Source organism: Schistocerca cancellata, chromosome 3, assembly GCF_023864275.1.
Source record: "Schistocerca cancellata isolate TAMUIC-IGC-003103 chromosome 3, iqSchCanc2.1, whole genome shotgun sequence".
In the NCBI taxonomy this organism is placed as follows: domain Eukaryota; kingdom Metazoa; phylum Arthropoda; class Insecta; order Orthoptera; family Acrididae; genus Schistocerca; species Schistocerca cancellata.
This window is the reverse complement of record NC_064628.1, coordinates 284504491-284528169: the sequence shown is the minus strand read 5'-3', so window position 1 is coordinate 284528169 and position 23679 is coordinate 284504491. Positions and strand designations below refer to the sequence as shown.

The window sequence follows — 23679 nt, the reverse complement described above, 5'->3', positions numbered from 1 at the left end:
TAAAAAGGAGAACCCAGCCAATCTGCAACATATTAAAACCTCCACCCTAAAAGCACTAGGGTGGAGGACACAGAGGGACTTGTGCTAAAACCTGCATAGAAGTATAAAACCCACTCTCATGGATAAAATGTAAAACTAAAGCTGCTGTGGATGCATTGTCGCCCAATACTGAAGGCAGGGTGCTGGTAAAGTTAAAAGTCTGCCGCAGAGCGGCTAAAAGTGGGCAGTCCAGCAAGAGGTGGAAGACTGTCATTTGGGAGCCTCAGTGACACTGAGGTGGGTCCTCGCGACAGAGTAGGTAACCATACGTTAGCCGCATATGGCCAATGTGGAGCCAGCAGAGGACAACTGATTCACTGCGAGAGGCCTGCATGGAAGACTTCCACACATTCATAGTCTCCTTAATGGCACGCAGTTTGTGGTGTGTTGTTATGCCATTCCATCTCCCAAAGCCGGAAAACCCTGCGGTGTAGGACAGAATGCAGGTCAGCTTCAGAGATGCCTATCTCCAGAAGCAGTTTCAGCGTCACCTGTTTGGCCAACCTGTCGGCAAGTTTGTTGCCAGGAATTCCAACGTGTCCTGGGGTCCACACAAACACCACAGAATGGTGGGACTGTTCCAGAGCATAGATGGACTCCTGAATGGACGCTACCAGAGGGTGGCGAGGGTAGTAGTGGTCGATAACTTGTAAGCTACTCAATGAGTCAGTATACAGGCGAAATGACTCGCCAAGGCATGAGCAGATGTACTCAAGAGCACAAGATATGGCTGTCAGTTCTGCAGTGAAAACACTGCAGCCAATTGGCAAGGAGTGCTACTCAATATGTCCTCCATGAATATATACGAAGCCTACGTGACCATCAGCCATTGAGACGTCGGTGTAAACCACTTCAGAGCCCCGGAACACGTCCAGAATCGAGAGGAAGTGACAGCGGAGAGTGGCGGAGTTAACGGAGTCCTTAGGGCCATGTGAAACGTCCAGACGAAGCCGCGGCCGAGGCGTACACCATGGAGGTGTATTTGAACGGACCACAAGTAGAGGTGGTAAAGGGAAGGACTCCAGTTGGGGGAGAAGGGACCACACGCGAACCACAATTGTTAACCCCAATCTGGGCTGCTGATGCGGGAGATGGACTGCCACGGGCGGGAAAAGGAGACAGTAATTCGGATGCTCAGGGGAACTATGAATGTGTGCTGCGTAACTGGCGAACAGTTGTGCACCTCTGATCTGCAGTGGAGGGACACCATCCTCCACCAGTACACTGGTCACTGGACTCGTCCTAAAAGCTCCCGTCGCAAATCGAACCCCGCAGTGGTGCACAGGGTCGAGTAAATGCAATGCTGAAGGCGCTGCTGAACCATAAACCACACTCCCACAGTCAATTCGGGATTGGAAAAGGGCTCTGTAGAGCTGCAGCAGCGTAGAGCGATCTGCAATCCAATTGGTGTTGCTCAGGCAATGGAGGGAATTGAGGTGCTTAAGCTGACAAAGATCAGGGAGCCAAGTCAATCGAGTGTCGAAAACCAGTCCTAGGAATTTATATGTCTCCACTACAGTGAGTGGATCGTCATTAAGGTAAAGTGCGGGTTCCGGATGAACAGTACAACGCCGACAGAAGTCCATGACACACGACTTTGTGGCTGAACACTCGAAGCCATGGGCTAGAGCCCATGACTGCACCTTCTGGATGGCTCCCTGGAGGCGCTGCTCAGCAACAACAGTACTGGAGCAGCAGTACGAAATGCAGAAGTCGCCTGCATACAGAGAAGGTGAGACGGAGGGCCTGACAGCTGCTGCTAGACCGTTAATGGCCGCTAAAAATAGAGAGACACTCAATACAGGGCCCTGTGAGACTTCATTCTCCTGGATATGGATGGAACTATGTGAGTCACCAACTTGGACACGGAAAGTACAGAGCGACAGGAATTTTTGGATAAAAATCGGGAGTGGTCCCTGGAGACCCCACTCATACAATGTGGCAAGGATATGATATCGTCAAGTCGTGTCATATGCTTTATGAAAGTCAAAAAAGACAGCAATCAGGTGCTGCCGTCTGGAAAAGGTTGTTCGGATGGCAGACTCGATGGACACAAGAATATCAGTGGTAGAGCGACACTGGTGGAAGCCACCCTGACATGGAGCCAGTAAGCCACATGACTTCAGGACCAACCTAACTGCTGACATACCATACGTTCCAGCAGCTTACAAAGAACGTTGGTGAGGCTGATGGGCCGATAGTTATCCACATCAAGCGGTTTTTTACTGGGTTTGAGCACTAGAGTGATGGTGCTCTCTCACCATTGCGATGGAAAGATTCCACCACATCAGAGCTGGTTGAAGATGACGAGTAGATGTCGCTTGTAGCCACTTGAGAGATGTTAAATCATCTGGCTGTGGATCCGATCAGGTCCAGGAGCTGTGTTGGGGCAATGTGCAAGAGCACTGAGGAACTCCCACTCTGTATATGGGGCATTATAGAATTCACTGCAGCATGTAGTGCATGAGAGGACGTTCCCTTCCAGCTGCCATTTGAGTGTGCGAAAGGCTGGGGGGTAATTCTCCAACACAGAGGCTTGAGCAAAGTGCTCAGCAATCGCGTTTGTGTCAGTGCATAACTCGCCATTTATGGTAACACTGGGGACAGCTGTTTGGGCCTGTTACCCGAAAAGACTTTTGATCTTTGCTCAGACTTGGGAAGGTGACTTATAGCACCCAATGGTGGAGACGTATCTCTCTCAACATTCCTTCTTCCATTGTTTGATAAGGTAGCGAACACGGACACAGAGCCGTTTAAAGGCTATGAGGTGCTGCAGGGAAGGGTGCCACTTATGCCGCTGTAGAGCTCGCCGATGCTCCTTAATTGCTTCAGCATCTTCCGGTGACCACCAAGGGACTGCCTTACGCCTTGGGCATCCAAAGATTGAGGGATCGCGTTTTTTGCCACAGAAACAATTGTACTAGTCACCTGCTCAACCATCACATCAATGTTACCATGTGGGGAAGATTCAATGGTGACACCAGAGGTGAAAGTTCCCTAGTCCACCTTGTTCAAAGCCCATCTGGGCAGGTGTCCGTGTGCCTGACACTGGGGCAGTGACAGGAAGATGTGCTCTCCAGTGGATAGATGGGAGAAGTCCTGGGCAGCAAATTGATAAATCAATGGCCGCGTAACTACCATGAGCCACACTGAAATGTGTGGCGATCCCAGTATTTAAGAGGCAGAGGTCGAATTGCGACAGTAGAGTTCCGACATCTCTGCCTCGGCCAGTAAGCATGGTACCACCCCACAAGGGGTAATGGGCATTCAAATCTCTGAGAAGTAGGAAAGGTTTAGGGGGCTTAGGGGGTTGATCAATAAGTGCAGCTAATACATTCAGGGGTACTGCACCATCTGGAGGACGATATACATTGCAGACAGTTATTTCCTGCATCATCCTTATTCTGACAGCCACAGCTTCAAGAGGGGTTTGAAGGGGCACTTGTTCACTACAGACCGAATTTAGGACATAAACGCAAACTCCAGCTGACACTCGATTATATTCACTACGGTTCCTGTTATATCCCTTATAGTCACGGAGGGCCAGGGTTCGCATTGCTGGGAACCAGGTTTCCTGGAGGGCAATGCAAATAGCAGGTATAAAGCTTAACAGTTACTGTAGCTCAGCTAGGCAGTGGAAAAAACCGCCGCAATTCCACTGGAGGATGACATCGTGAGACTGGGAAGGCATGGAACATTCAATGAGGCAGTTTACACCTCATAGTCACCTGCTGCCACCGATTTATTGCCTGAACAGTCTATATCCATTGTGTCTGAAGGTCTGGCGAGATCTAGGTCCTGAGCAGACGCCAAAATCTCCACCCCATCCTCAGGCGCAGAGCTTGTAGGTAGTGGTGGTGCCATCACAATTTCCTTGGGCTTAGTGGTTTTCTTTTTGGATTTCCCTCGCTGCTCCTTGGGTTTCCCTAGCTAGGAGGACTTCATTGGTTCAGTCTCTGGGACTGAAGATGAGCGTGAAACCCTACTACCAGATGCTTTTTGGCTCTTCAGCCACTGGCGGATGTCGTCTTTCCCACTAGAAGAAACATGGGAAGGGAATGACCCAAGGGACCCCTTCCTAGCGAGAGAAGCCAAAGAAGACTTACACTTCTCTGGCTAAGAAGTGGGGTTGGACGTCCCCGATGGTTGGGGGAGTGTTGCTCCCAAAGTAGGTGGTGCAGGAGCAACAGGGATGGTGTGGGTGCCACCGCAATTTCCTTGGTCTTAGGTGTCTTCTTTTTGGATTTCTCTCGCTGCTCCTTGGGTTTCCTTGGCTGGCTCAGTCTCCAGGACTGAGAATGAGCGTGAAGCCCTTCGACCAGCAGCTTTTGAGCTCTTCAGCCAATGGTGGGTGTCATCTTTCCCACAAGCAGAAACTTGGGAAAGGAGTGACCCAAGGGACACCTTCCTAGCGAAAGAAGCTGAAGAAAACTTACGCTTCTCCAGAATTGGGGACAGACGTCCCTGAAGGTTGGAGGGGGGGGGGGGTTGCTCCCAAAGTATGTGGTGTGGGAGTAAGAGGGAGAGAAATGCCCCCCCCCACCATCAAGGGGCAGATGTAGTCTTCTGGCTCTAAGAGGTGACCTGGGTTGGCAGAGCTGATGGTGCCAGAAATGTTGTAGCGACAGCGTAAGACGATGTCATACACACAGGACACAGGTGTTAAAATTTTCTCTTAGCCTCAGTGTAGGTCAGTCGGTCCAGGGTCTTGTACTCCATGATTTTCCTTTCTTTCTGGAGAATCCTGCAGTCAGGTGAGCAAGGCGAATGGTGCTCTCTGCGATTGACACAGATGGGAGGTGGGCACATGGAGTACTGGGATGTGATGGGCGTCCACAGTCTTGGCATGTGATGCCGGAAGTACAGCAGGAAAACATACGGCCGAACTTCCAGTACTTAAAGCACTGCATCTGGGGAGGGATATAGGGCTTTACATCACATCGGTAGACCATCACCTTGACCTTCGCGGGCAATGTATCACCCTCAAAGGCCAAGATGAAGGCACTGATGGCAATCTGATTATCCTTCAGACCCTGGTGGACACACCTGACAAAATGTGCACCTCGCCACTCTAAATTGGCGCTCAGTTCAATGTCAGATTGCAACAGAAGGTCTCTGTGAAATATGATACCCTGGACCATATTTAAGCCCTTATGGGGCGTGATGGTTACAGAAACATCCTCCAGCTTGTCACAAGTGAGTAACTCCTGTGACTGGGCAGAGGATTCTGTTTTGATCAAGACTGACCCAGATCTCATTTTGGACAGGTCCTCCACCTCCCCGAACTTGTCCTCTAAATTCTCAACAAAAAACTGAGGCTTCATCATCATGAAAGATTCCCCATCAGCTCTCGAACATACAAGGTACTGGGGCGAATAAGATCTGCTGCCATCCTTAGCCTAATGTTCCTCCCATGGTGTGGCCAGGGTGGGGAGCAATTTAGGGTCGGACTTCTGTGCGTTGAATTGACCTCATGATCGCTTAGAACTGCTGGTGTTTCACCACCAGCAAGAGATGATGGACTACGCTTCATCGTGTGTCATCTGCTATGATGCCACCCACTCCGACCAAGGACCCTCCCCACGGACGCCAACCAGCTGCAGGAAAGGCCACCTGGCAGGATGGCCATTGCCGGGAGTCCCAATGCGCCAGGGGGACAGGCATCTACCCCTTCGCATACGTGGGGCGTTAATGGCGCAGGCCTCAGCAGAGCGATTCCTGTGTGGTCAGTGGGCTACAACCAACAGGGTACGTGGTGGCCCCACCACAAAGGACTGGCTACCGTGCTGGATATCAGGTGCAAAGAAGTCCATGGTGATCGTCGATGCAGAAATCGATACTGCATAGTGCAAGGTGGAAAACGCACCCAGGAAGGTGTCCTCGCCCAAGGAATGGAGAATGGGCAGGAGTGCAATGCGAGGATGAGGAAGTGGGCTAAAGATCTCAATGCACGATGGACACGATGCACCTTGTAAGGTGCCCTTCCCAAACTGGCTCGCTCTACAGGACAATTTTGAAGAATGGAGGTCAAACCCTACAGGGGACCATCACATAAAGGTCGAAATGTGTGAAACTCCTATTACTCGCCTCGTACGACAGGCAGGAATACCTCGTGCCTATTCTAATACCTGGACCTGCAGGGGGCTGTATTTGTGGCCAAGGTGATTCTGTTGAGAAATAAATATGTAGACATGAAGAATAAAGATGTAGAATATTAACAACGTTTTATTTTATTTGAAAATCTTTATTTTCACATAAAAAATACGGTGTTATTACTTTTCAATGTGCCCTCACACTTGCGTTCTTACTAGTGCAATGCACGTAAACATCAGCTGAAAAAATCTGAATGGAAAGAAATACGATTGTGTTAGAAATACACAGTCACTTAAATTACTTAACAAATAATAAATATATATTTCGGCATCCTGCACTGCAGGAAATAATTTGTTTCACATGAGTCTCATGTAAAGACAATAGTTCTCATAAATTGCCCCAGCTGATTTTTCATGTCCAGTTTTGTTTTAGCTAGATGCTATAAATATTATTTCTTCAGTCCAAAATGTGAAACTTTCGTCATCAGTATCCATCACAATGTCTTCTGCTTCAGAAAACCGCGTGCTGAATTTCTGCAGTAGCAGGCTGCCTTGTAAAGCAGGTAGACTACGATGGACGCCGCTGCAACCACGAATGCGATGACGTCGAGCAGTAGCAGCTGCCACCAGCTCAGGTCGAGGGCTGCGCTGCGCAGGTGGGGAGCTCCATTGTGGCGTATCACGTACTCGATCCACCAGACGGCATTGTCCAGGGACCTCTCCTGGTGCTCGCGGAATATCGCTGAGAATCGCTTCATGTTCTCCTGGTAGCTGTGGAATAAGGAAGCCAATGATATCAATAGCAAATAATGCTTTGAAGTTCCTACACACAATGAACCAGAATAAATTAATATTTTACAGCATAAGAAAGAAAGTAAATAAATATTTAAACAACTATAATGATACTGACACAAAGAAAAATAGATCTGATTATTTCTCAAACAGTATTTATCATCATGAGACGAGGAACAGATACCAATGAAATATAAGAATATAATGTTGAAAAGGAATCAAAAAGACACCTCTTCATAAAATTGGTAAAGTGTAAGTCCTTAGTTAATATTACTACATAGATGACGACTATTTGAATGAGTGAGCGTGTAGGTTTTAACGTCTGCGGTATAAGTTAGTAAGAAAATACAACTTTTGTTTCACTGAAGTGTTTCGATATATTATTTTAGAACAGCAGTGTTGATAGTACAAAGTTCGTCCGAAAACTTCGGTGTATGGTCTCAGAAAATGAAGGAAACAAAATACAGTTACTGGTCTTCAAACTAATCATCATTAGCTACAACACATTTCTGAGATCGGTTGTAAAGCTGTTGAAACTATCAGCAAACATTCCTTGTGAAATAGCTAGAAGCATTGTGGTCACAGTTTGTCGGATATTCGCAACATCTGCGCAGCGTAAGTCTTTCAGGGTTAATTTAAACGATCAAAGCACTCAAACACACACCTTTTGCTGACTGCTTTAATAGCTGACACTTGCACTGGTATCTCAAGAGTCTCCATCGCTGTGTTCCCCAAATTAAACCAAAACTGCATGTTAACGCGTTGCTTCACTTTGCACTTAATTTTGCAATGCTTCGAGTTCTCGCGGTGGCTCCGTCAATTTGGTCGCAGTGTGCAACACTGCTTCACTTCCGTGATTTGCACGGCAGGGGCTGGCTGTCGACATGTCTCTGAATGCGTATTTGGGGACGTATGATCCTAACCAGCTCGGTTTTTAACATATGGAGCATTTCAACGAATTTTTCAAATGCACCTTTTACCTCGTACTTGTCATTTACGTGAAATTTATATTATTCTTGAACAATCAAGTTAGACAAGATCGCTAACAATTCTTTTTATTACTATGACCGGTTTCGACAGATCTACACTGTCATCATCGGATCTTTAACATTATTCGTTGTACGTGCTTGCTGCAGTACTGAAAGTCACATAGTGATGCTACGTCAAATAAAACGTGGCAAGGAATATCAGCATGTCATATAATCAAAACATATGAGATGTGATGATGTCCAAGCATACACTAATCGAATTTCGACTTCCACTGAAGTCACCATTGTGGTGTCAAGAGATTAATTATGCCAAGACATCAGATCAACATGTTGTGCGATTTAATTGCATGTTATTTTATTTGTTGGTGTTCCATGCCACATTTTATTTAACATATACCATTATGTGGCTTTTAGTATTGTTTTGGGGCGATCTGAAAGTTATAATATTCTTGAAGAATCAAGTAATACTCAAAGTCACATAGTGATATTATGTTAAATAAAATGTGGCATTGAACACCAGCATGTCACAAATACTGCAGATGTAATTGTGGACAACTACTGATTGCCTAAAAACGGTTGCGCCGGTAGCCGCGCGGCCTACGGCGGCTTGTCACAGTCAGCGCGCCTCCCCCCGTCGGAGGTTCGAGTCCTCCCTCGGGAATGGGCGTATGTCTCGCCCTTAGCGTAAGCTAGTATAAGTTACATTAAGTAGTGTGTAAGCTTAGGGACCGATGACCTCAGCAGTTTGGTCCCATAAGACACCACAAATTTCCAAATTTCCTAAAACACGTTCCTATATTCTGCTAGCCATTGGCAACTGTCTTATTTTATCAAGTGAAGTGTGATTCCATTGTTCATGACCAAGGTTAATGAATTTTTTTTTTAGGTTTGCGGTTCATTGCTAATCCAACTCGTGTTTACTCATGTGCGTGTAACATATAATTACCAGACGGCATGGTCTTATACGTAAATATTACTCAGTATTAAGTAACCGCATTTTTTTTAACTGTCCGAAATATTTTCAGCTGGTTCTTCAAGTTGCAGCGTCTGCATCTACTCAATTGTGTCAAGAGGTCGAACAGTTACCACATGCTATCAAAATGCAGTCCATAAATCATCTCCTCATTTCATTGTAACATCTAATCTGACAGGATTTGTGATCAGCATAGTCATTCTGAACTAGCCTTGAGTAAACTTGTGTCGCAAGTGTCGTGTGTTGACTGGTGACAAGCTGTAAACACAAAAGAGGAAACGACAGTACCATCTACTGCAATTTTTTAAAAAAGGAACTTGTATCTTTCCTCCCAGATAAGGCTTCTTTTTGTCATCAGCTTTCTGGCAAGACTGATGTGGCCCACCACGAATTCCTTACTTGTGCCAGACTCTTCATTTCAGATTAGCATTTGCACGCAATGTCTTCAGTTATTTGTTGAATGTATTTCAGTCTCTCTACACTTCCCTCTAATACCATGGATGTTGTTCCCTGATGCCTTAACACCTGCCATGCCACACTGTCCCTTCTCGTTAGTGTTTTTAGTGGTTCCTATATATTCCTTTCCCACCGATTCTTCGGAGAATCTCCTCATTTCTTAAGTTATCAGATTACGTAATTTTCCAACATTCTTCTGTAGCATCGCATCGCAAATGCTTCCCTTCTCTTCTTTTCCGATTTTTACACAGTCAGTGGTTCACTACCATACAGTGACTTGCTACAAACGCTTCCTCAGATTAGGGCCATTGTCTGATACTGGTATACTTCTCTTGACCATAAATGTCCTCTTTGTCTGTGATAATCTGCGTTTTGTATCCTCTGCGCTTCGTTCGTGATGCGATATTTTGTTTGAAAGGTAACAGTATTCCACACGTCATCTACTCCATGGTCCCTAGTTGTGATGTTAAGTTGATCGCTGATCTCATTTCGCTACTCATCATTACTTTTGTCTTTATTCGGATTACTCTCAACCCATATTCTATACTCATTAGACTGTTCATTCCATTCAAAACATTTTGTAATTCTTGTTCGCATTCACTGAGGACAGTAATGTCATCAGCTAATTCAGAAATGAGGTCCTTTCGCCTTCAATTTTAATTCAACACTTGAACCTTCCTTTTATTTCCGTCATTGCTTCTTCGATGTACAGATTGAAGAGTAGGGGCGAAAGACTACATCCCTGTCTTATAGCCTTTTTAATCCGTGTACTTCGTTCTTGATCTTCCATTGTTATTGTTCCCTCTTGGCTCTTGCGCATGTTGCATATTACCTGTCTTTCCATATAGTTTACTCCCATTTTTCTCAGAATTTCGAGCATCTTACACTGTTTTACGTTTCAAACGTTTTTTCAGATCCACAAATCCTATGAAGCTGTCTTGATTTTTCTTAAGTCTTGGGACCATTATCCGTCACAACGTAAGACTGCTTTCTGGAGCCCTTATGTTTTCGAAAGCGAAACTGATTGTCATGTAACAGATCCTCAACCTTCTTTTCCATTCTTCTGCATATTATTGTCCTCAGAAACTTGGATGTTTGAGCTATTAAGATGATCGTGCGATAGTTTTCCCTCTTTCCTACCGTGCTATCTTCGGGATTGTTTGTATAATATTTTACGGAAAGTCTGATGGTGTGTCTCTAGTTTCTTACATTCTTCACACCAACTTGAATAGCCGCTTGGTTGCCACTTCCCCTAATGATTTCAGAAATTACAAAAGAAAGCTTTCTATCCCTTTTGTCTTATTCCGGACGAGTGTTTTAAACTTAAGCCTACTCTTTATAATTATTAAACTGTGATCCTTTTCTGTATCTACTTCTGTGTATGCCTTACAATTCGATGACTGATTTATATTCCCGTATTTTTAAGCCTTTTCCAAGTATTCCTCCTGCTCTTGCAATTGTTGAACACTGTTATCGCTATTACCAGCTAAAATTTATTATAAAATTGATTTGCCTTTCTCCTCTCATGTTCCTACTATCAAGCGCATGTTCGCCCGTGACTCTTCCTTATGTTCATTCACACACTGCTGCGTTCCTATCCCTCTTGATTATCAGATTATCATCTGCTCTTACATACTTAATCACTCGTTCATCACACAATTTCTCTCTCTCTTCGTCTTCTGTTTGTGACTTAAGCACATATACCGGGGCTGTTGTTGGCTTTGGTTTCCTGTCGATTGGGTTGAGAACAGTCCTATCACTGAACTGTTACGGTAACTCACTCCCTGCCCTACCTTCTTATTCTTAACGAATCCCACTTGTGTTATATCAATTTCTACTGCTGTTGATGTTGCACTAAGTTCCTCTGACAAGAAATCCTTACCTAATTTCCATTTCACGTCGCTGACCGCCGCTACGTCCAGACTAAGCCTTTACATGCCCCTTTTCACATATTCTAACTGTCGATTGCGTTGAGAACAGTCCTATCACTGAACTGTTACGGTAACTCACTCCCTGCCCTACCTTCTTATTCTTAACGAATCCCACTTGTGTTACATCAATTTCTACTGCTGTTGATGTTGCACTAAGTTCCTCTGACAAGAAATCCTTACCTAATTTCCATTTCACGTCGCTGACCGCCGCTACGTCCAGACTAAGCCTTTACATGCTCCTTTTCACATATTCTAACTGTCCTATCATTCCAACTCGTAGTAAGTTATATTTTCGTTGGTTATTCAATCTTTTTATCATTGTTACTTTTCCCTTGGCAGTTCTTTCTCGGAGATCGGACTTGGGTATCTAATCCGAAATCTTTTGCAAATGGAGAGATCATCATGAGATTTTTTCAATTACACGCGACATGTCCTGTGGACGCATGTTATGTGGCTTCAGTGTAATGGTTTCCATTGTGTTTTGCATCCTCATACCATTAATCATGGTTCATTTGTCCGCCTTTTGGGGGGTTTCGCATCCCGTCGGCAAACTCTGTCTGCGCCTCCACCCTCTTTGACAAGGCCGTTGTCAGACTAGGGTTAGTTATCAGTCCGGGAGAATTCGGCCGCTATTGGTTGTTATTTTTGTTAAAAGTTTAAGCATTGGCTGAGGGTTGAAAGCCGGAATCCACGACGTTTGGTAAGTTATCAAAGACCCTACGTCTCCACCACTCTTTTTTCAGTAACAGTCTATACTTTCCCTTTGTGGCAACTGTTGTCGACAATACTGCAGTTTTTTCCTTTTTTTTGTTTTTTTGTACATCTATCAATTGCATTTCCAGTTTTTCCACATAATAATAGATAATAGATTCCCACATTAAGTCCATTATTTTGGTTGCAGAAATGGTTATGTGCTGTGAAGGATATAAATAACAATTAAACCGTCACATTTATGTATGGTGCGTAAGAAATGTTCAAATGTGCGTGAAATCTTATGGGACTTAACTGCTAAGGTCATCAGTCCCTAAGCTTACACACTACTTAACCCAAATTATCCTAAGGACAAAAACACACACACACCCATGCCCGAGGGAGGACTCGAACCTCCGCCGAGACCAGCCGCACAGTCCATGACTGCAGCGCCCAAGACCGCTCGGCTAATCCCGCGTGGTGGTTCGTAAGAGATAGGAAGCTACAACAGTTAACACAAAATTGTGATTGCTGAATATCTTAACTTCAACCTGTTTTCACTCAAGGGATGTGATCCTTAGAGTTGAACACAGTAAGATACAAAGAGCATCTGTCCATATAAAAATGTTTTCCTCTGCAGTAACATAAAGGTTAGTTAGTGAGTGTACGTGAAACACTAATTTTTCGCTTAAGAATCTTGACACGTATTCTTACCTTTCGTTGCCAAGAACTGTGTGAATGGCTTTCAGAACGGAATCGGTAGTGACATCTCTGAACAGCAAACGGTAGCCTATACCTGCCTGTACCATCTTAGCCACATTGTGCTGCTGGTCCCCCATGAAAGGAATGCCAATGAGAGGCACTGCGAAGTAACTTGCTTCATTCATGCTCTGGAGTCCTCCCTGGGTAATGAACAGACGAATGTTTGGATGTGCTGGAAAAGTGACAACAGACGTTAAAGTTATGACACTGACGAAACTTTACTTGTAATGACTGGTGCACTGTACAGAAGCTTACCCAAGACGTCCTGCTGGGGCAGCCACTTGGCTATCATGACGTTCTCCGGCTGTCCAGGCAGGCTGTCCACCTCCCACTTCCAGAGCACCCGCTGAGGCAGCTGCGCGAAAGCTTCGAGGAACGCTCTCCTCTTATGCTCTGGCATCGCACTGCTCCTCACGTTGCTGCCGAGGCTGAAGTAAATCACACCGTTTTCTGCACCATCGAGGAAGCTCTGTACAGCCTGTTAAAAAAATATTACTACAAGCATATTAAACATTACGATGTACAACGTTTCATTCTATCCAGGAAATAAATTCTTTGACAATGGTTCATAGCAATCGGTAAAACGAAATAATTAGGGAACCATTTAAGATTTGATAATTCCTTTTTAACCCAGATGAATTGTGGAAAAGGTCCTCACTAAATGACGTAATGTCTCTGCTGATATTTATATGAATTACAGAGATATCAGTATCAACTTCGATTTTTGAAATGGAATTTTAATAATTTCTGCCGCTGGTATCGTAAGAAAAGGAGCCAGTGGCATTTCACTCTTAGTTTTGGAGAAATAAGTGTGCTTCGAATTTATTTGTTTTGAACATGAAATCGATCGTTGTCTTGTGCGGAAGCTCCTGTTGTTATAAGGACCTGTCGCTGTAGGCTGATGAGGAGCACCAGTTTAACGCAGCTGAGAGAGTCTGCTTGCAAGAGCGGGACAGCGGAGAAAAGTTAAATTCAAAACTGATGTTAAGTACACTTGGCTACATGTATTTGGACCGACACACCAACTGGAATGTAAAGAATGTGACATCAGAGAATGATTCACTAGTTAACTGCGGTAACATTTCCACTCTTGCTTCTTCAAGAGCCTTGGAAGAAAGATGAGCATTCTCTGATGACCAATAAGGCATATTTCTTAGATTCAACTTTCCATGTTTTAAAAGATAGCTTCATAGGTGTGAGTAGTAGTGATCAAGTGTGGGTGTGAGGATAAAGGGCCCCTTGTACTTCTTAACTCTAAGATCAAAGGTAAATGTTCTCCACATCTCCAAGGTCAATGAGCTTCATTCTGAGACAACCGTGTGACATATCTCCAATGTCCTGGGCCAATGTCCTCGCGATAAGGCGTCCAGTGCTCTCTACAAGTCAGCCACTTGGGCTAGCTTCCTTATCGCCAGTCACTTTTGTTAATGACCTATCATGTTACTGTTATAAATTATTACCCAGTTATCAAGTTAACTGACGACCTGTCGCATTTATCTCCATTATTTATCAACCAGTTATAATGACTTATTACCCAAAAATTGGGATTTTCCCCCTCAACTCCAAAAAAATAGTTACCCCCGCCATTCCTCACTAACCATCAGACTGACTCCTTACTCATGCTCTGTTCACCATAGTGAAAGGATCATCATTAAGCGCTGGCTGCAACAGAGATCAACCACCAAATTAATATTTATACCGCATTTAGATATCCTAAGTGCTGCTACCCCCCCCCCTCCCCATTGTATCCAATTATTTTCTGCGTTCTGTTTTTAAATAATTTGTAACATTGCCTGCACACTGTTGTTAATGATCGGCTATTTTTTGAGTAACAGTCTACAGTTTCCCTTGGTGGCAACTGTTGTCGCCAATACTGCAAGTTTTTTTCGTTTTTTTACGACTCTATCAATACCATTTCCAGTTTTTTCACATTAACTTCACCTTAAGGAGTAATTTCTTTAATAGCGATAGGCCTTAGTCCATTCGATACACTGCTTCCTTTTCTTAAGACCTGTTGAATAGCAACGTTTCATATTACAATAAGCATGCAAGCTGCATGTATTTTAATAAGTAAAACAGACAATTTACATGTGGAAATACTTCCTTTGAAGGTCGATTGTACTTGCAAAGTGTGCGAAATCTTACATAATTATAATACTTTTTATTTTGCTAGAATTTACGTAGAGGAAGCGTAATTATATTTGTGTATTACGATAAGCAACCTGCATGCGTGTGTGTGTATTTTGTACTCAATAAATAATAAATAATCTTATGGAAGAATTTACTTTTGACATATACAGACATCTTTAATTACACTTTAGGAAATACTGCAAGCAGCCACAAGTTTTTTTGAAATGATTTTATTGTACCATTACTAATTTCGGGCCTGAGCCCATCGTTGGATGGTAGCGTTGACATCTGTGTCCTAAAATATAACAAAATTTTTGTGATGCATAATTGACAAAACGTTTTACATTTGCATCCTAAAATATAACAGATTTTTTTGTGATTACATAGTGTTATACTTATAAGTGTACTTATAAGTAAAACCTTTTGTAAACTATTCACCACATAAACTTTGTACAATTTTAGGACACAAATGTAAAACTTGTAAACAAGTCAACGCTACCATCTGACAGTGGGCTCAGGTCCGAAGCTAGTAATGGTACAATAAAATAATTTCAAATAACTTTTGGCTGGTTGCAGTATTTCCTACAGCTGCTTTGTTCTCCAACCGAAATGGATAAATTGATACAGATATCTTCTTTCGAAATGTTACGTATCTGTTACCATATTTAGTCATGTTGTGTGTAAGTTAACATGGGAGTTTAAAGTGATACATCATAATTAAAAAATGCCTTATGTCTTCCTTCCTAAAAATGGTTTTTGTGTGCGTGTGTGTGTTGTGGTAATTTTATTTGATGTTGGTGTAGCTGATTGCAGTTTTGGATAGCCGTGGTTCTGATTGTAGCAATTTTTAGCAACTAGGTTCAGTGATATCTATTACTTGCCGATCAATATCTTCGATTATGTTTTCTGGTGATGTTTTATTTTCTCCCTCACGCTAAATTGGTGCTGAAACAGGAAAAACCTTGGGTGATTAAAGCATGCAGCATCATACTGAATTCCCTGCACATCTTTAGATATCGTTGTTAATTTGAGGACATTGCAGCAATATTAAGCCTAAATAATTTCATTCAGAATGTCTATTTTATTGTGTGTTTGCCTATTATTTTATCGCGGCCCGCTTAGTATCAATGTCTCAGGCCTAAAATTTGTGTTAAACCACATGTTTTTACGCGTAGAAATACCACTGACGCAGTTCATTCTAGAGTTCACAACGATGTTGTAGTGGACTTACCTAGCATGTTTTCTGTTGTTATAAGCCTGGTAAGGTTAGTGTCAGTCTTTTCAGCATAACTTGGAACGTCAACTGTCTGTTTTTTAGGCATGAAAAAACACTGAGGCACTTAGTTTGCAAGCCATAGGGATGTTTTAGGCACCAATTTCACGAATACGTGTGTAAAATAACAACGTTATATTTGACCTATACATTGTGCTACTCGACGTAAAAATAACGATGTTTTGCGCTGCTGATTCATTTTTGTAGACATTTTCGAATACTGTTGCGTTTGACAAGCAACATAGATGTGGTAAGCAATTAATCTGAAACTTTGTTGTGTCTTACACTGTAACACAACAGTCGGACCTTGGACATTTTATCAGTGCAGCCATATACTGGCAGAGACAGGCATCAGGTTGCATAAATGAGCAATTGATTTTAGTTCCCATTTTGGAAGTTTTGTGGAATATCATTTAAAATAAAACTCATGTTTGATGGCTATATGTTATTAATTCATTACTTACATTATATAAACAGATGTTTGTTTTAACTGTGGTGAATGTGTTTTGTACTCATTCTAATATCAGATAACAAATGATATATAACTTCCAAGAAAATTCATAGATGCCACTGGCAAGAAAGTCCATTAACGTTTTTTGTGATCAGTAATGGAAACATAGTTGACAATATTTTTGGCAATATTTTTGCAGTTCAGCTATTGTTTTAAGTGTGTGTGTGTTTTTATGACCTATTTTAAATGTGGAAATACTGAAATGTAATTTTTTTGATAAATACTTTGGTTGCTTTTTGAGCACAGTCAAGATTGGGCTATATTGTAACTGGCTCTTTCCTTTTGATGGTGGCTAAGATACTAGGTTATTATTGGAGAGTAATAGAGGGATGTGACACTTTGTGGAGTGTGTATTTACGCAGTTTTATGTAAATATCACGGAAATTATACACCAAGGCATTTTAATATTTCACTGTGTTCGGATGAAGAGACAGGAGGATCTTCGGGTTCTTTTTAATTTCCCATGTTTTTTGAATTCCCTACCATCTGCCATCATTGATTATTAAATGTCTCGCCCATGTTTAAATTTTCCGTTATTTTATACTTTGTGCTTTCGCCTATTTTGAATTTTCTACCAATCTCCCCATCCGTCAGCTTTTTTCAAATCTCTTGCCACTATCAACTGTTGTTGCGTTACTACTGTGGCACCGACTAGCTGCAGAAACTTGAACTGTAGGCTGGCGGACTTGTACGTATACTACTGAGTTGCAACTGTAAAATATCCCGAAGGATAAACTTCGAGGGATTTAACGTGTACTAGTTATAGAGAAGGCAGATGCCGGACTGAGATACATTCTAAGAATCCTAAAGAAATGTAAACCGCCCACCACCATCCGCGACATTTATTGAGCGTAACTAACCTAGACCTCGGGCTACGCGTCACATAATTCTGTCACCAAAACCAAGATTTCAGGAGGCAGGGGGTACAATATCACTCTCTAGCCAAACGTTTATCTTCTTCCCGTTTCATGATCAACTACTAAATAATATCAAAATCTAACTCGAACATGAAATCTGTAGGCAGCATATTTATCTCCCACCGTCACATTTCTTGACACTTAACCACAACAAATCATATCAAAGACCCGGTTTCGAGAGATCTTTAATACGATGTATGTTAGCTTCGCTGCATACTCGATGTTTTTGGTATTTTCATTTTTACCCAGGTGGTTATAATTAAACTTCCCTGTTTAACAGGTATAACACAGAAACTAATTACCGTACTAGTACCAAACTTGGTAGTATTAATGTCCTGAGTATGGGGCGCATGATTCCCATGGGCCACAGCGCCACCGTCCATTCAAATGGTTCAAATGGCTCTGAGCACTATGGGACTTAACATCTTAGGTCATCAGTCCCCTAGAACTTAGAACTACTTAAACCTAACTAACCTAAGGACATCACACACATCCATGCTCGAGGCAGGATTCGAACCTGCGACCGTAGATCACCGTCCATTCCCAACGATGGCCACAAGGTGTCGTGATCAGTCATCGTGATTCATAGTCTCACACACCTGACCAGTCCCAGCGCTCTTGTTGACGTGTCAACATGAGCTTGGACAAAAGAGCAGGGCATTATTGGTGAAGCTCTATTATCAGAACAACAGTAATGCCGCAGCTACACTTCGAGTATATCGCCGGCTGAAAGAATTACGGAAGGATCCTCTTTCTCCACCTGCTGTGCGGAGCATGATGGAGAAGTTCGCATCAACTGGAGAACTGAGCATCGCTCTGGGAAGAGACCGACGACGGATTGCACCACAGGTGGTTGACGAAATCGCTGTTGCTATGGCGCGCAATTCCCGATCGTCAGGCAGTGCGCGTGCTGTGTCAGACAGCTGGACCATTGTAAGGAAGGTGCTTCGAATCATTGTCAAATGGTATCCGTACAAGATCCATATAGTACAGCAGGTCGCACTACAGGACGCACAATGACGTGCTGACGTCGCTCTCCACTTTCTCGCAAGGACTGAAGTCGACCAGGGACCTGGACCATCCTATGGACGGACGAAGCTCATTTTTCTCTGACGGGTGAGGCGAACACACGGAATGGGGATCTTCACCTCCAGCCACTGTGCATGAAGTTCTTCTGTATGATGAACGCGTCACCGTACGGTGTAGCTTCACGGATATGTTCATAATTGGCCAATTCTTTTTTGAACAGGTTGGCGCTCAAGGACCAAAGACGTGCAAGTGACTGCTTCGCCAGCATGCCACACCCTCCCTATAGGAGAGAGACATATCGAACTCAACAATTTTCATACAAGATGGGGCCCCACTGCACATCTCTCCTGAAGTTCACCTTATTCTCCGACACACGTTTTGAAACCATCGAATTATCAGCCGATCGTATCCAAAAGCTTGATTGGCACGGTCTCCTGATCTCATCTCCTGATCTCACTCCCTGTGATTTCCGGTTGTGGGGATGACATAGTTCACCAGCGGATTCACAAATGTGTTGATCTGAAGCGCAGCATATCAGGAGAGATAGGCAACATAGCTACAGACATGCTTCGTTCTGCTGTGCAGAATACAGTGCTGCCCTTTCAGACTCTTCTGGACACTGATGGGCGCCACATTGAGCCCCTTTTGTAGCAGTAATGGTACCGGCATGTAGTGGTATGATGTACCGTAGCAGCTCATTAAAAGTGTTTCAACTGAACTGATTCTGCATTTTTTTCTCTTCCCCATGTCCTTGACATTAATGCTACAAAGTTTGGTATGCATACGGTAAATAGTTTTCCTGTCATAACGTGTTAAATAGAGAAAGCTTAATTATAACCACCCGCTACTTAAAATGTTTAGGGTTTTGTGTGCTCAACCTGCTGCGTTTATGAGTTCACGTGATGAAATAGTGATATTTCTATGATGTCACAGAACTTGTGTTGCGATTGGCTGACATGAACAATCCAAACAACTGACACGGTAATTTACACTTGGTATTTGTTGTATTTATACTTGTGTATTACAAAAGTATCAATTTTAAGTGATAAAGCGCAGTTTGGACGTCTGATATGTAAATGAAGAAACAAAAAGTATAGCATTTTCATCAGAGCTACTCTCTTCGTGTATTTATTGTTGTATGTGAGCGCAGGAAGAGGGTTTCTAAGTATCTTTTGTTGAAGATTGCATCCGGTAACTCATTTAAATGTTAACATTACACTATTTTCCCTATAATTATGATTCCAGATGTGCTAGAAGCACAAAACACACTTCGAACATTTTGAAAAGACACATACCATTGTAGCGGGTGCCGGCTTGACAAAGTTTTGGAAAGTACATTACATACATTGAATTAATCATCATTTTATCAGGCAAAAGTATTATTATATTAGTTAAGCCGGTCAATTAGTAGGGAAAGGGGAGGGGGGGCAGATAGTAACGTGCCAGATAGCCAAGAGTCTACCGTAAATACAGTTACTCTAACAACTTATCCTTTCGACGTTAAAACTCCACTAGAAATGAATCATTGCATAAACAAACACGTAGATATGTTAATACTGTTTCACACCTAACAATTACATCTGTCCTGGAGTTTTTAGTAGGATGTCAGAAGCATTCGAGGAAAGTGGAGTGTAAACCTCTAATGAAATAATTATGATTTGATTTTAAGAAAACCATTTGGAGAAACAAAAATGATCTTTTCACATCTTACAGTATATCTTATATGGATAAATAACTGGATTCTTCGTCTTAGTTACTGTGCTCCCTTCAAGGAAGTAAGGCATTGCACGATTTTTTTAGATTTTTGCAGAGGTGAAAGCACACTGTGTAGACTTTGCGTGTGGTTCGTTTTACGTCATTGACTTCAGTGAATATCGAAATCGTATTTAAATCTGAGAGCAGAACGATATGTGCCAACGTTCTCAAGATATTGGTTATTATATCCACAGAACAGTTAGCACGAATTGTCGGCAACGTACTTCAGTGGACATGCTGAGCACTGTGAAATACATATCATTTGATTTTAAGAAAACTGTTTGGCGAAAAAATTTCATTCTTTCGCATTTATGCAAATGATAGCATGCGAAGAGGTGCTTATATTGTCGTAATACTTGAAAAATTTTTATCTATCAAGACATAGATGTAATTATAATTTTTTCGATGGAAAGATATAGTTCTGTAACAGATATTAATACCTAGTCAAAATAGTATATTGTGGCATTGGAGAAATTAATATTTACGATATTCTAAGTGGAATATTCAACTTTAACCGATATCTGCTTGTTGTTATGTCACAAGATGTAACAACTAAGCAACTAAATGTTTTAATTATTACAGTTTCCACCGAGATCTCTCCTTTATTCATAACCTTTAGAATGCATTATTGCTGCATGTAATGATATCAACTTGCCAGCTAGTCTCCCTAGCGACACTATGGCATTTGTTTTTATTTGGAGGAGTGTGATAGTCTGCTTCAATTTCTTTTACCCTGTGATGCCAGGTACCAGATGTAATTACCTGTCACCGTCTTCATGATTTATTTCTCTGTAGAACCGCAACGGGGTTCCATTTTCTCAGTCAAAAAAGAAGATGAAAGGAGCAACACAAATAAGAGAAGAGCAGCCGACGCACACAGGGCGAACAGTGGGAGGCTGCTGAGTGGCCAATGCGGATGTGCGGCTACCTGGCCGCTAAGTGCTTCGCGCGTTGACGTGTCCAGAGCACACAAAGACCCAAGCCGTTGACAGATTTAACATGTCGGGAGCACAAAGAAGGCGACAAGAGGGTGCGCATATACACGTCTAGAGCACCCGATAGAAGGATCAAAGGCGCGTAAACGCGTCCAGAGCACCCAGGGCCAGAAGCAGCAGCGCATATTAACATGTTCAAAGAGCAGTCAAAGGCATAAGAGACACCAGCCATCACCAGGATTTCTCGCTGATGGAAGAAAGATACAGAAGGAAGTGGACTGATGAGACATCGAGTGATGCTTGCTGAATCATGAAAAGGGTGTCAGACCAAAAAGGAATGCTGTTAAGGAATGGGCTGTTTCTTTACCTGTTATCATGTTTTCTTGTAAGATGCATACCTTAAATATCATCTAAGATTAGAGGTAGTTAATGACTTTATACTTAATTTCAGAGATCTGTGAATCAAAAAATCGCAAAGAAACCTCATTTCACTCATCATAACAACCATTTTTTTTTTTTTAATTCGAAGAGAGTGTTTAATCTGTAATCATCCTGAACAGACTTCGTCGGTGTAAGTTGAACAAATAAGCGCTGTAATGTTGCTCTGTGGTGAAATCTTGCACCTTAATATTATAAAACGTAAAATAACTGCCTTTAATGGTTTAAAGGACATGGGATAGAATACTTACCAGAGGAAGTGGCTTCCGCTGTTTCTCTAGATGCAGCCCCGTCAGCTCAATGATATTAGGCAGCAACGGTCGAGGGTAGTTCATACTGAAATGATTATTTACGAGGAGGAGGCTGAAATTCCTTTCAGTTTCGTACACTGGTGGATGACCAGGACCAAAATATTTCGTTTGAATCTTCTCTTGCATTGGAACCACTCTGGAGTTCCATATGTATTGAAAGCGTGCTGTTACGTAGGTGTTATACAGTCTTTCCCAGAAGGACATGTGGTCGGTGTAGCCCACCATGAAATCAGGGGAATAGGCAGGGTTGTTGGGATTCCCAAAAGAGGAGAGTACAGGAGCGGGCGCGCCCATAGATACAAAGCCTATCATTGGTGGGGTTCCCATCCGGTGAATCAGACCATAGTAACATTGGAACATTAAGCTCTCCAGGATAACAACGTCGAAAGACGGCTGGGACCTGCAAAACAAAATTAAGATGTGGACAGTCTTTCGAAATCTGCTTCTGTAGTGGTATTATAAAATGGCATACATTAAATGCCGTGGGAATCTCATACTTACCGAATGAAATGCTGCACCTGCGGGGACTCCAGTTGAATTTCACACACTTTTCCCGTAATAGGAGCCCATAGGTCCATCATTTCGATTGGACTTAGGTCTGACATTGACGCAAAGTCAAATTCTGACCTCAAGTAGTCGTATGACTTTGACAAGTCTACTTCTGTATAATTCTGGATACTTTCCTACGGACAAAAGACAGAAAAAAGAAGACAAATCAGAAAGACATAATCTGGGAATGTGTCTCATTGTATTATACTTATATTTGGTTTAAAATACATGTAGGAAGTATATACGTAACATTACAAAGACAACATTTCAAAATCACTGAGTGTGACGTGATCTTTGGTCTAGAAATTGATTTGGTACAACTATTTCCTCAACTCTAACCTGAGGAAGTCTCTTAAACTATTGCAGTCTACATCCTTTTGAACCTAATTACAGTATCCATGTTTTGGTCTCCTGCTTCAATTTTTACCCCAACATTTCTCTCCACTACAAAATTACCAATTTCTTGACATCGCATGCTGTTTCCTGTGTTGCACCGTCAATTTCTTTTCCCCTCGACTATATTCAGTAACTCTTACTTAGTTATCCGATCTACGCATCTAATCTTCAGCATTCTATCAGAATGCTTATTTTCCACTTTTCACTTACGCAATAGGTTACAGTCCAAGCAATTACTACCAGAACATTCAATTAAATTTACATTCGATGTTAACATTTATCTTCATTAGAAAATTTTTTTTCGCTAGTTGAAGTATGAATTTGACATCCTCGTTATTGCTCCCTCAGTCAGTTATTTTTCTCCTCACGTAGCAAAACTGGACTATTACATTCAGTGTTTCATTATCTTTCCTTACTCCCTCACCATCATCTAATTTAATTAGAGTGCATTTGACTTTCCTTATTTTTCTTTCATTGATGTGTTTTCAAGACAATACCCATGCCATTAAATTGACCTTCCAAGTCCTTCGCTGTCTCTGATGGAATTACAGCGTCATCAACGAAGCTAAAAGTTCTTATTCCCTGTCACTAAACCTTAATCCCTTTTAGAAATTTCTTCTTGGTTTCTTTATCAGCCTGATGAATGTACAGATTGAATAACATCAGGAATAGGTTACAACCCTGTCTCACCTCTCTTCCCGACTACCGCTT

The 23679-nt window shown here is 42.5% G+C and overlaps 1 protein-coding gene across 1 annotated transcript in view; it reads right to left on the bottom strand.

Moving 5' to 3' along the window:
* Nucleotides 1-6310: 6310 nt before the first annotated feature.
* Nucleotides 6311-23679, bottom strand: part of LOC126174956 (UDP-glycosyltransferase UGT5-like) — a 32279-nt gene continuing 14910 nt past the window's right edge. Inside the window, exons 3-7 of the mRNA XM_049921422.1 lie at nucleotides 22525-22706; nucleotides 21964-22423; nucleotides 12980-13202; nucleotides 12677-12896; nucleotides 6311-6902 (exon numbers count right to left, since the gene is read on the bottom strand). Coding sequence (XP_049777379.1) covers nucleotides 6626-6902; nucleotides 12677-12896; nucleotides 12980-13202; nucleotides 21964-22423; nucleotides 22525-22706 — 1362 coding nt within the window. The 3' untranslated portion in view covers nucleotides 6311-6625. The remainder of the gene's footprint in view (nucleotides 6903-12676; nucleotides 12897-12979; nucleotides 13203-21963; nucleotides 22424-22524; nucleotides 22707-23679) is intronic.